We start from the raw sequence: 13720 nt of genomic DNA, 5'->3' as shown, positions 1-13720 counted from the left end.
GGATGCTGAGCGAATATTCATCGCATTTAGAGTAGGTTATGTTGCCTTTTAAATCTTTGTTTTAAATGCTGCGAATTTAATAATCTTGAGTAAAAGAGACATATCTAGTTTCCCCCAACGTTTTATGCTTAAGATGTATTGAAATTGTATACAAGAAAGTCAAACATGAACACAGTGTTGGTAAGTACGACTTCATGTAATTCCTTGCTCTGCAGTCGAGCTTTCCCTTTTGCATGCTGATATAAACTTCATTGGGCGTTGTTTGATTACCATGCTCATCGAATATCGGAGCATATCGGAGGTATGGGAAGCTCACTCGTTCAGTAGCCTACCATTGCCCAATTTATAAAGGTTTTAATAAACCAAAGGACAAGGTCTCGATGTAGGCCCACGATTAGCGGCCCATTCCCTCGGAAAGAAAATATTCGGGTTTAAAGATGTATAACTATGCAAAGTTTTAATGAAGACTGTCTTGTAAATATTACAATGCCAATGTTGGAGGAGAATTAGTATGGACGAAGAGAGAACAGACCGCCACTATAGTAATATTTTCTGCTGTGGATTTTTACTGGCTATAAAAGGCATACACCTAACCACTTATAGGTGAAGTAAGACACTAAAGTGGGTAGAAGCATTATCTCACTCTACTCATGAGGTCGGTAGATGCAGAGTGGGTTTCTGCCCTTAAATGGCCATGGCTTGTCCGTGGTCGAACAGCTCTGCACTCTGACCGGGCAACCGAGCAGAGGAGGGGTGGCCACGGCTTTACCGTGGCTCTACGCCTCTGCATTCAGGAGACGGGACCGGGCTGGACCTGATGGCTGGCCCCAACCGTCGGCTGTTCTGAGAATGGTTTTTCGTTGTTTACCATTCTCTTGCACTAAGGCGAATGCCAGGACAGTTCCTAGTATAGGCCACAACCACCAACTCCCTCACCTTGCAAGAGACTATCCTCATTTTTTCTGTATTGAAAGTCTGTTAAAAGGAGAACAATAAAACTTTGATTTCCACCTATTCAATACATTAAAATCAATTATAAAATTAAGATCTCCTCTGTATTTTATTGCTTACTTGTTAAAACATAGGACATGTTTCGTTCATATTTTGAACACCTTCAGCTATAAATATTCTTACAAGGTTAAATTGATAACATTGTTCTAGAACTTACACTTATGGTTCGTCATTAACAAACTTATCCATACTAAACTTTAAAAAACCTCTTAAATATAAAGCGTTTATATATTTGTCTTATTGAAAATAATCTTCATCATCATTATCTAAAGGCTTCGCCTTGTTGCTGCAACCATTGATCTCTTCTCTCTGCGATCCTTTTCATCTCTCCATAACCTTGGCATCCCATCATCTCAACTATGATCTTCTTCCGTGGTTTCCCTCTGCCTTTCTTTCCCATCACCTTGCCTTCGAACAAGTTCTTTATGAAGTTATTATGCCGGAGAATGTGACCGAAAACTGACGCTTTTCTCCTTTTTATCGTTGTTATTTAATGTCTCTGGGTGTTTATTTCTCTAAGCACTGCTTCATTAGTTTTCTTCTCAATCCAGCTAGTTCTTGTCATCTTCCTCCATAGCCACATTTCCACTGCCTCTAGTCGTTTCACGTTCTCCTTCAAGAGAGTTCATCCTTCACAGCCGTATAGCAGCACACTCCAAATGAACGTTTTGATAAATAATTTCTTTTGTTCAGTATTTAAGGATTTATTAGTTAAGAGCTGTTTCTTCTCCTCAAAGGCTTTCTTACACAGGGAAATCCTTCTTTTTATTTCCACAGTGCATCTGTTGTCATCGGCAATAACTGATCCTAAGTAGCAGAACTTGTGCACCTGTTTTATTAAAATATTTCCAATTCTGAGCTGTGCCTCTGGCTTCATTTTAGATTTGCTTACAACCATAACATTAATAATATGACTATTTATTGAGATTGAAACTTTAAAGCCTTATTCTAATATTTAAAATACAATGCCTTTAGTTAATCTCTGTATAAATACATTTACAATCTGTTAAATTGCTAAATGTTTTGAAATTATTTTTTGTGGGTACACATTAAAACATTTTGTTACAATTGGAAAAACATTTAGCAATTTAACAGATTGTAAATGTACAGTATTTATACAGAGATTAACTAAAGGCATTGTATTTTAAATATTAGAATAAGGTTTTAAAGTTTCAATAAATAGTCATATTATTTTCAATAAGACGACGTAATATATATATTTATATTTAAGAGGTTTTTAAAGTTTAGTATGGATAAGTTTGTTATTGACGAACCATAAGTGTAAGTTCTGGAACAATGTTATCAATTTAACCTTGTAAGAATATTTATAGCTGAAGATGTTCAAAATATATACGAAACATGTCCTATGTTTTAACAGTTAAGCAATAAAATAAGGATGAGATCCTAATTTTATAATTGCTTTTAATTGAACAGGTGAAAATCAAAGTTTTATTTTTGTCCTTTTAACTCCCTCACCTCCGAAAATCTCCTTCACCGAACAAATCTCCCAGCCTGAGAGATGGCGTCACTGTCTTAAGAGGCCCGCCTTCAGGGGAGGAATGAAAACATTTTAGCAGCAGTAGTAGTAGTAGTAGTAGTAGTAGTAGTAGTAGTAGTATACTCATGACCTTGTGTTACCTTCAGAGTTTCAGCAACTTTTTCAGAGAGGGGAGTTCTGTCTAGTTTCCTAATATACCTCACCTCCACTATGCTCTTAAACGGGAAAATTGAATTTTCAGGAAGAGAAGTTCTGTGTAGCTCCCTGATATCCCTCACCCCTGCCTCTCTTTTGGTTGGAAGGATCCTATTTTTGTTGGCAGAAAGTTAATTTTTTTCCCCCTGTTATCCCTATAATCCTGAACATAGCCCTCTTGTTCACCTTTATATTTTCATTCTCTATCAGTTGAAAGGACCTTATCTATTCATTCCTTGAGAGAGTAAGGTACAGAAAGGAGATAAATGCCACATCTTCATAAACAAGCTCCCCCTGCATTAAATCAAAGTTCTTCAAGATCGACTTTTTCTCAGCCCACAACAAACTCATTTTTTGATAAGAGGAACAGGTATCCACACTCTTTCGTGGAACCATTCCTGAGATTTCTTCCTTACTGATGTGGGAAATTTAGAAAGAAGCTCAGCCATCCTGATGAACCACAGAAATTTGATGTTCAATGAGAAACTCTGAGATCAGTGAGGACCAGTATACAGAAGCTCTGTCCACTCCACTATATCTAAGGGTGCTTATGGTTGATGGACTCCTATAAATGATATGAAATATCCTTATAAATGAATACAAAATTATCCAAACTGCATGGCGCTACAGCCCTAAAGGGTTATGGCCACCAAGCGGCCACTCTTCAGCCCAAAAACCTGCAGATTACGAGGTGGCGTGTGGTCAGCATGACATATCTTCTCGGCTGTTATTCTTGGCTTTCTAGACTGTTTGCCACTCTCTCACTGTCATATAGCTCCTCAATTGCAGGCTGACGGGGCGAGTTGGCCGTGCGCGTAGAGGCGCGCGGCTGTGAGCTTGCATCCGGGAGATAGTAGGTTCGAATCCCACTATCGGCAGCCCTGAAGATGGTTTTCCGTGGTTTCCCATTTTCACACCAGGCAAATGCTGGGGCTGTACCTTAATTAAGGCCACGGCCGCTTCCTTCCAACTCCTAGGCCTTTCCTATCCCATCGTCGCCATAAGACCTATCTGTGTCGATGCGACGTAAAGCCCCTAGCAAAAAAAAAAATTAAAAAAAAATTGCAGGCTGAGTGGACCTTGAACTGGCCCTCAAATCCAGGTTAAAATCCCTGACCCACCTGGAAATTGAACCCAGGGCCACCGAGTAAGAGGCCCCTACACCGTGGGGCCTGCTCAAAAATGAATACTGAATAGATAATTTGATTGTCAGCAGTCCGGCTCCTTGGCTGAATGATCACCGTATAAGCCTTCAGTTCAAAGGGTCCCGGGTTCGATTCCCCATGGGGTCGGTGATTTTCATCACGCATGGTTAATTCACCTGTCCTGGGGACTCGGTGTTCGTATTCATCTCCATACTCTCCTCTTCGCACACTTACAACACATTACACTATGAACCACCACAGAAAATGTGCAATAGTGAACACATTCCTCTACATAGTGTTGGCATCAGAAAGGGCAGCCTGCCGTAAAACAGGAAAAATTCACATGTGGATCACAATTCAAACCTGTGACCCCATTAAGATCAAGGTGTGGAAAAAGTGGAAGAAGAATTTGACTCTCAGAAATTGATTCCTGGCCTTCTTTAAAACACTGCACCCAAAGGAAACACTAAAGTTGACCTGAGACTCTAAAACATTAATGTCTCACATACGTAGGGTTTTTTTCAAATTCAGCTCCTCGGCTGAATGATCAACATACTGACCTTCGGTTCAGAGTGCCCCGGGTTCGATTTTCAGCCGGGTCAAGGAATTTAATTTCATATGGTTAATTTTTTCCTCTTGCTTAATAGTTCTTTTTTTCTGCATACAGCACACCACAGAAACACACACAATAATGAATACATACCTCCATATAAGGTTGACTGCAGAAAGGGCATCCAGCTGTAAAACTGAGCCGAAATACCATAAGTTCCTACCCTAATAAATTGGGAGAAAGACCAAGAAGATGTACTGTTGTTTGACTGTTCTTCCTTTGGGAAATTTAATGTTGATTTTCATACATTTGTCTGGTTTTATTCTTTCAGAGTGTGGTCAAGAGCAACCCATCGAGAAGCAGCAAGTGGCTAGCGGGCATACTCGGCAACAGGCAGTGGACAACATCAAGTGTCTCATGCTCACTGTCCAGTGCTAGTGTTCCTCAGATAGTGGAGGAAACTAAAGAACAGGTATTATTATTATTTTTTTTTTTTTAAATACAATTTGCTTCACGTTGCATTGACACAGATAGGTCTTATGGTGACAATGGGATAGGAAAGGGCTAGGAGTGGGAAGGAAGCAACTGTGATGTTAATTAAGGTACAGCCCCCGCATTTGGCTGATGTGAAAATGGGAAACCCCGGAAAACCATGTTCAGGGCTGCCAACATTGGGGTTCGAACCCACTATCTCCTGAATACAAGCTCACAGCTGCGTGATCCTAACCGCACGGCCAACTTGAGCGGTAACAGGTATTTTGACTTCACCCTTAACTGAAACAAAGCCAAGCTTAAAAGAGAGATTGCAGACCTATTGAGAATCAGAATGGAAATAGTCTACCGATGTTACTGAAAGATTTCCGAGATGGTGGTGATCATTGTTTTAAGAGGAAGTACAACTGGGCAACCATTCTCTATTAACACTAATCGGAGGGTAAATATGGAAGAGATCTGACACTTTCAAAAATGAAAAAAGAAATGAAATGGCGTATGGCTTTTAGTGCCGGGAGTGTCCGAGGACATGTTCGGCTTTCCAGGTGCACGCCTTTTGATTTGACTCCCGCAGGCGACCTGCGCGTCAAGATGAGGATGGAATGATGATGAAGACAACACATACACCCAGCCCTCATGCCAGCAAAATTAACCAATGATGGTTAAAATTCCTGGCCCTGCCGGGAATTGAACCCGGGACCCCCGTGACCGAAGGCCAGCACGCTAACCATTTGTCCATGGAGCTGGACACGTTCAAGAATGAAGGTATCGGTCAAAGAAAGACAAGGGTGTCAAAATGGAAGACTGTCTAGGCCTTGCAAACTTAATACCATCTGGGTTGGATATGAACAAGAGTTGACCAAGAGAGGTTTAATAGGAAAGATGAAAGCAAGGAGCCTGACACAAGTAAGTGGAAGCAGTGCCGACTCAGCTATGTGAAACCAGGGTCGTCATTTCGTGCTCCCAAGGTCAGAGCCGCTGGTCCAACTTTTAGTCACCTCTTATGGAAGGCAAGAGATACCATGGATGTATTCTACCAGACCGCCCCCACCTGGGAGGAGGTGAGGGGAGGGGGGTAGAATTTTCTGAGAGTTTTTTTATAAGAATCATCATTCAAATTGAGATCGCCTGTTTCCTTTTAAAAAAAAAATCAATGCAGTGATTTTCATGTAACACAAAAAGTGGTTATAGCTCATGGTTTGTACAGTAAAATCTATGAAAGTTGACCACCCTTCATTCAGGTCAGCATGGTCAACATTATAGATGCAGTCATCTTAAAGAGGTTGTTTTAGTGACCTATGAAGATGTTTATACTCTGCCTATTGAATAAAAGTTAGGGCATAAAATAATAATGAATAGAGTAAATATTATTATTATTATTATTATTATTATTATTATTATTATTATTATTATTATTATTATTATTATTATTATAATATTCTTCTCTTTTCAAATAGATCTGCTTGGGACCATGCTTATAAAACCAATGGGCTTTGATCTTTCCCCAGTATTGTGATAACTTCTGGTGTAGTTTCCTTCTTCAGAATTTTTTTCTTTTTTCTTTCTGGAAACCAGACTTTCTTCAGAAATTCAGAAATCTTTCTGTCTGTCAGCCCTAGTTCTTTTATGTCCCTTTCAGTCTCCATCAGCCATGTGGTACGGACTTTCTTGATCCGCCAGGAGAGAAGACGAGGGAATTGGGAGTCAGTGGTGAGAGAGAAGACAGACAACGATGGCGAAGACTTGTTCAACACCACTCTACCTGGCACGCTGGAGGGTTTCGATGATGATGATGATGATGATGATGATGATGACTGTATGTTGCAACCAGATAATCTAACATTTAAGTAAATAGGGTACTGTAGTGTACACTGTTTAGTACACAAAATCAGCTTTCATATTCTGTTGCAAAAGGAAGGGATTGCAGCCTCCTACCTGATCAAAGGCCCTTCTCGTAACACTTTCACTACCAGCTGCCAGAGTAGCTTGCCACTGCCAAAGCCCAGCCATTTTTAAAAAGCAACCTACTTGTGACAGCTGAGTTCTGCATTAGTGCATATTAAAGAAATCATTATTGAATTTTTTTTACAAAAGACATAACATTGTTTTCCTCACTGTTTTTATTTTTTATTTTTTGCTAGGGGCTTTACGTCGCACCGACACAGATAGGTCTTATGGCGACGATGGGATAGGAAAGGCCTAGGAGTTGGAAGGAAGCGGCCGTGGCCTTAATTAAGGTACAGCCCCAGCATTTGCCTGGTGTGAAAATGGGAAACCACGGAAAACCATTTTCAGGGCTGCCAATAGTGGGATTCGAACCTACTATCTCCTGGACGCAAGCTCACAGCCGCGCGCCTCTACGCGCACGGCCAACTCGCCAGGTACTGTTTTTATTGAAACTCATGTATGTCAAGTACTGGAGCTAATGGGCAATAAAAAGGAGTCTCAGAGAGATTGTTCCTGTTCGGATTACAATTCACCCTTCCAGCATTTTCACTGTGCACATAATCACACTCAGTTTCACATAATCATCTGAACCGTGATTGTGCAAATTATCACAGGTTTCTTCTTCTTCTTCTTCTTCTTGAATCACTCTATTACTACACATTTACTCTTTTTTGAAGCTTTGTCTGCTACACAACCACTGTCACTTGCTATTTTACTCAGTTTGAGAAGCGACAAAATTGGTTTGTAGATACCAAGTAAAAGAACACAAAGGAAAGGTGTACAGTATCGAGGAGAGAGGACACTCGAGTCATCTATCAGAAGAAAAAGGAACTTCTAGGTGGAACTCTTCTGGTCTCCAAAGACACAAGCATATCTGAGCACACTACACTAAAAGAGCACTAAATGACTTGACTCCTCTATGGACCACAAAATGTGGCTTAATTAAACGACCATACTCTGCTACGGGAGCGAAGGTGTTAATCTTGTTGTTTTTCCTTATAAGGCAATGCTGTCCATTACCACCACTTTTCCTTCATGCATCTTTTTAATGTGACTGAGTCTACATTAAATGCACCTCACAAAATATGATGCGATGCTATTTTGCAATGCTGATATCTCCTTATCTATTAACAATATTACTATTGTAATTATATTGTTGCAAAGAACAACTCTTGGACTACAATTTGACACACAAAAGAAAAAGTCTGTGAACTCTTTCTTCAAAACAAGATGGCCACCACTTATTACCCACATTTTGGCAGTACTGCACTTGAGGGCAGTAATTATAACTTCGGAACCATCAGTCCGATTTTGGAAAGTAAGTGCCATTTAGAAGCCTATATAATACCCCACAAAATGACTTAAAAATCATTTCAGTTGGCGAAATCGTTAGTGAAGGACGTGTCTTTGAAAAAAAAAACTTGTGAAATTTACGACATATTTTCATAATCACAAATACTGATAACGTTTTTAGAGGTTTCACCTATTCAATACAAAACAATGTTGCCTGAATGTATTATAACATATTAACTTTATTTAGCAGTACTAGTTTCGGCGTTTCTTCAGCGCCCTCACCAGCTGCAAGAAAGTTGTACAAAAATGTTGATGTATATTTTACATTATTTGCCAGTTTTTCATGCTAACTGGATTAAAGCCTCTTTTATATATATATATATATATATATAACAAAGCCGAGCTTTCGGCCAAATTAAATTGGCATTTACCAGAGCATGTGAAGTTCTGCCTCCGGCAGTGAGCAAAGAAATTCTTCAAAGGAACATTATTCATTACCGTAGGTGTTGGTCACCAAAGATGCTGCGGCTAGCAGTTAAGTTCTTTTGACGTAGAGTTACAGTTCTCTTGATGTTTATTGAAAGACATATTCATGATCATTAGATTTTCGTAAAGGGAAAAGTTTAATTATCTTTACCTTGTTCATGGCTCTTATCCTGAATCATTAATCTATCATTTACATGGGGACAGAGCAGCATACACACACATAATATAGGCTAGTAGGCAATTGTACAGTTGTGTTCTATTAAAATTTAACATTGAATTGTAGTCTTGTTTATCCACAGAAAAAAGAACTCGACAAGTTATACCGGCTACTGGAAGTGGAGGTCAGAGGCAATGACCCCGCTGTCTTAAAGAGTTACTCCTGGTTTGCCACTACAGCTGCGAGAGAACTGGGAATAAGAGTTGGAGAATGGTATGTATCTGCGCTGAGAGCCCTATACTTGTTGTTTCAAGTGTTCACTGTGGAATTTTTATTGTAAAATTTTGCAACCTCAGCTACCATTTTGCAGACATTTCAACCTGCTTGTTTCTATCCTGTACTGTAGTTTTGAAACTCCAATCCTCTTTTTAATCTCTTCATTTCATTTCTATGAAACTTCTAAGGAATTTCATCTCAGCCGCCTTAACTCTACTCTCATCTCATTTTGTTATTGTCCATGTATCTGCTGCGTATGTCAATATCGGTGCATAATAGGTCAAATATAGAGCTTCTTGAATTCCTTTGAAACTTCTTAATCAAGTGAGTTGCCTGTGTGGTTAGAGGCGCGCAGCTGTTAGCTTGCATTCGTAATAAAGTTGATTCCCATAGGGAACCTGAAATATTTGTTCCGAATGAGTAAATTTATAATACCAATGTAGTTGGTCCGTTATTGGACATTATAAATCTTCCAGCTAACTCATTGAAAAAGAAATAACTAAAATGGAATGACATGTTTCGGTCTTAAAAGAACATTATCAGATCGCATTCAAATATTAAGAAAAGCATAAACATTTATGTTTAGAAAAGTATGTGAGTGTGATTTGATAGACTATGGTGATGTTCTTTTAAGAACGAAACATGTCATTCTAATTTGTTTCTTTTTCAAGTATAATACTGTTACTATGTTTTCGTTTTCAAATACAGTAGAGTCTCGATTATCCGACTTAAACGGGACCTGGAGTACGTCGGATCATCGAAAATGTCGGATAATACAGAATAACTTTGAAAATTAACTAAAACAAACAGGAAGGCTATACTGTAATACGTACTATGTTTACGGGACTCTATTTATTGACTTATTAATTCAATTGTACAGTAGACGCAGTACTCTTTTCTTACTACGCCTGTAGTCAGGTGCAGACGTCTTGGCTTGGGCTACAAGAGTTTTGATGTCTTGAAATTCAGCCCAGTCTCATTACAATTAAAAATCTGATCACCGGTTAATCCTTCAGCAAGAATTATTTCTTGAAATTGTCTTTTAAATTTCACAACCTTATCGGATTTAGCCGAGTTTTTCTCCACAGATATTAAACTGCCCAATGCCGTACCTTTTCCACCGATCAAGCCACCCAGCACTGGCAGTAAAATTAGGGTCCCTTTATTACACCCCTTCTGGATATACACCGCCATTTCTTGCAGAATGGGGCCAGATATTGACAAGCCCTTTTCCTGGTTTTTAGTGAACCAAAGAAATAGTGCTTCACTTACTTTTTCGTACTCACATTTTCCATTGTTTTTTTCTAATTTTCAGTGCATCACTTGTTGCTCTGGTAGAGCACCACTTTTCAATTTATTCCCTCGTATGTTTCCTGTCTTCCACCGTAACACGTCCAACACCATAATCTGAAGCGAGTTTTTGGAGAGTTTCCCCTTTGTCCAGTCTTTTTAACCCACTCTACTTGTCTTCCACAGAAACAATCACTTTCTTACGTTTACTTGCCATACTCACAGAGGATATGAAAACTAAACATCCGCACCCAACCAATACTACATTGAACAATCCTACCGCATGACTGCCAGTGCTTGTCCCACAGATGCACCCTCCACACCCCGTGTCCCAGAATTGCATCCACCTAAAGTTCAAATTAAGCCTACCAGTGTCGGATAAGCAAAACTCTACTGTAGTTTATAAATGTATTACTCAAAATTAGTTTCGGGAGACTGAAGAACCTAACAGTTATAAATTAACTGAGTTGAAACTGACTTCAGATATTACAAACAAAAAATACTTCCAAGTATTTCAAACTTTTCACAATTTCTGTTGGTTTTCCATTAACCGATATCTTCCCCCTTCCTTAATGCTTCTTGTCATCACAACTGTTTTACTCTTTTTTATGCTTATTCTCATTCCAAACCTGATTCTACACATTAACTTGTTCTTGTACTTTGAATTCATTTTCTCCCCATAACAATAGATCATCTGCAAACAGTAGGGCCTTTCCTGTGTTTCTTCTCATCTCCTATTGTACACATGTGGATTTCATCCACGACTGTGGTGAAGAGTATGGGGGACATTACACTTCCCTGCCAAAGTCCTGTTTTCACTTCAGACCCTTTTGAAAAAACAAGTATACTAATTTTTTTAAACTTCATCATTTCCATTTCCCCTTGTCCAGCTCCTGCCAGGTTGGGGTGTTGTTGGCACTTCTCCACTGTTTCCTCTCCTACCACGACTCCTCTTCAGTAATTGTATTCCAGTCCAGTCTTCTTTTTCTTATACCGTTCTTGACAAGAGTCCATCCATCTTGCTCTCGGCCTCCCTCCTTCTATCTTAGCCTCTCAATTCTTTCTTCTTCATCTTATCACTCAGTTTTTCTACCCCTGTCTCTTTCTGACCTCAACAGTTTTTTACTTTCTCTCTCTCCCCCTCCTTGTCTTCTCTACCATACTCCTTAGGAATGTCATCTCACTGGCCTGTATTTTACTCTCATTTATTGCTAACAAAGTCAAAGTTTCTGATGCATACGTTAATATAGGGGTGTAATACATCTTGTACATTATCTCTTTACATTTCATAGGAACTTCTCTGTTTCACACCAGGTTGCTTACATCCTGGTAGAACGAATTTGCCGCTTGTTCACTTTTGCTGATCTCCTTATCTAACCTTGCACCTTGCATCATTTCACTTCCCAAATATTTGAAGTATTCAACAACCTCAAGGTTTTGTCCTGTGACACTAATGATTCCTTCTCTTTCTCTTTCTCCTTCTGTTTTTTTCAACTTACTGGATATAACATAATTGTCAATACGGATCCAAAATGAAATTTATTTCATGTCAAACCATTCTGTTTCTCCTGCCGTGGTTGTTATACTATTAACATTCTTTTTTTTGTGCAAAGCCTTTGTCATTTACACTTCTATTCTGTCTACTTGTTTTTTCGCAAACTAGCTCCCTTGTTTCACTGTCATAGGCCTTCTTAATGTTTATAAATGTCATCAACAACCATTAATTAATTAAGTGCTGTTCTAATGTCAAGATATTTGTTTATCTACAAAGTGTTGATCGTTGTGCATAGATTATTGTTAATTTTAATAAATCACTTGACAGTTCCTAGAACTGTTGGCATATTTCATAATATGTAATTATGCAGTCTATGAAAGCTAAATAAATAAATAAATGAAAGTAAATGCCATCCCATAACCTTGGGTGTGGGTGGCAAGCAGCTAACTAGCTGAGACACATAACTGGCCTGTGAAAATAACCTGCTTAACTTACATAATCCTCTACTGTTTACAGCTGGGCACAGCGGAAGCCCATACACGAACGGATGACGCTTCTGAAATCCGTTCACATCTACAAGAAGCACAGAGTTCAGTACGAGGTGAGAACGTACTTCCGGTTCATGCAGTTCCACCAGCTGACAGGCTCAACTTCTGACACCTTCCTCGAGTACATCCAGCGCAACCTGCCTGAGGGCGTCGCCATGAAAGTGACGAAAGCTCGTCTTGAACCTCTTCCAGAACATTTGATGGGCAAGAATCAGACAATGGCAGTGTAGTGAAAAAAACTGTTGAATTTTAGAACTTTAATTCCTTTTTATACCTTAAGGTTTTGGAGAGAAGAGCCTGTACTGTGTGGTTTGCTATCAGCTGGTTAGTACTCAGCCCTCAGATCCAGGTAAAAGAAAAAGAACCTGACTTGGTCAGGAATGAAACACGCAGCCTTCAGATAAGAGGCAGGTCACTACACTTAGACCATGGGACTGGCAATAGATAATAAATCTGTTAACTTATATTTGTCAAGTAATAGTACGTAGACTGGCAGGCAATTTTTGGTACAATTCTCACTTAAAGCAAGTCCTCTGATTTGATGCCACAGGCCACACTAAAAAATCAGGTGGTGATTATTGTCTTAACAGGAAGTATGTCTGGAGAATCATCATCTTTGAACACTATCATAGCAAAAAATGGAAGAGTTGAAACCCTTTGAGGAATGACGCTGTATGTAAAAGAAAGGAGAGCCCCAGAGAGTGTGAAAATGAGATGCCTTAGACAAGCTACTGCATCCCAGCACTTCCTCATTCGTAACATAGTCGATGTACCGTGTTACAAGGATTCGTTGCAAGCAACAACAATGGAAAACATTAATCTTCTTAATAATCCTGGTAATCATCTTCCAAGTTTTGCTCTCGTAGATTGCAATAGGAAGGAAACTAATAGAGTTGATGTTATAATTATGAAAATCAGATCTTCATTAGAATTATTTTCTATATCCTAAACTATTTCTCCTACATTGGTGTACTTCTAAGAAAGGATAATAAATGCCACAAGGAATAAATAGATTCATTCGCAACTTCTAAAGTCAGAAAATAGTAAAATGACTGCATTGTTGAAAATCTAATTCAAAAATAATAATTATAAAACTACACGACTAGCACTGAGCTATGAATATCAAAATATATGATAACTTATGATCAATGATTTTCAATGAACTTACCTTTATAGGTACTATCGAGGTATCTCATTGATTAGTATACCAGGCAAAGTATTCACTGGCATCTTGGAAGGGAGGGTGCGATCAGTGGTTGAGAAGAAGTTGGATGAAAACCACTGTGGTTTCAGACTACAGAGGGACTGTCAGGATCAGATTTTCAGTATGCACCAGG

At 39.1% G+C, this 13720-nt stretch overlaps 1 protein-coding gene across 2 annotated transcripts in view; it reads left to right on the top strand.

The window, feature by feature from the left end:
* mRpS10 (mitochondrial ribosomal protein S10) overlaps positions 1-13396 on the top strand; it is a 30911-nt gene extending 17515 nt beyond the window's left edge. The window contains exons 1-4 of one of the 2 annotated variants that reach the window (XM_067157236.2): positions 1-180; positions 4731-4871; positions 8917-9047; positions 12352-13396. In XM_067157236.2, coding sequence (XP_067013337.1) covers positions 166-180; positions 4731-4871; positions 8917-9047; positions 12352-12613 — 549 coding nt within the window. In that variant the 5' untranslated portion in view covers positions 1-165 and the 3' untranslated portion in view covers positions 12614-13396. Of the gene's footprint in view, positions 181-4730; positions 4872-8916; positions 9048-12351 lie in introns of those variants that run through there. The other variant, XM_067157237.2, reaches the window with a different exon arrangement.
* Positions 13397-13720: the final 324 nt, after the last annotated feature.

Source organism: Anabrus simplex, chromosome 13 (assembly GCF_040414725.1).
Source record: "Anabrus simplex isolate iqAnaSimp1 chromosome 13, ASM4041472v1, whole genome shotgun sequence".
In the NCBI taxonomy this organism is placed as follows: Eukaryota; Metazoa; Arthropoda; class Insecta; order Orthoptera; family Tettigoniidae; genus Anabrus; species Anabrus simplex.
Note: the sequence above shows the minus strand (reverse complement) of the source record. Positions and strands in the feature narration are given on the sequence as shown.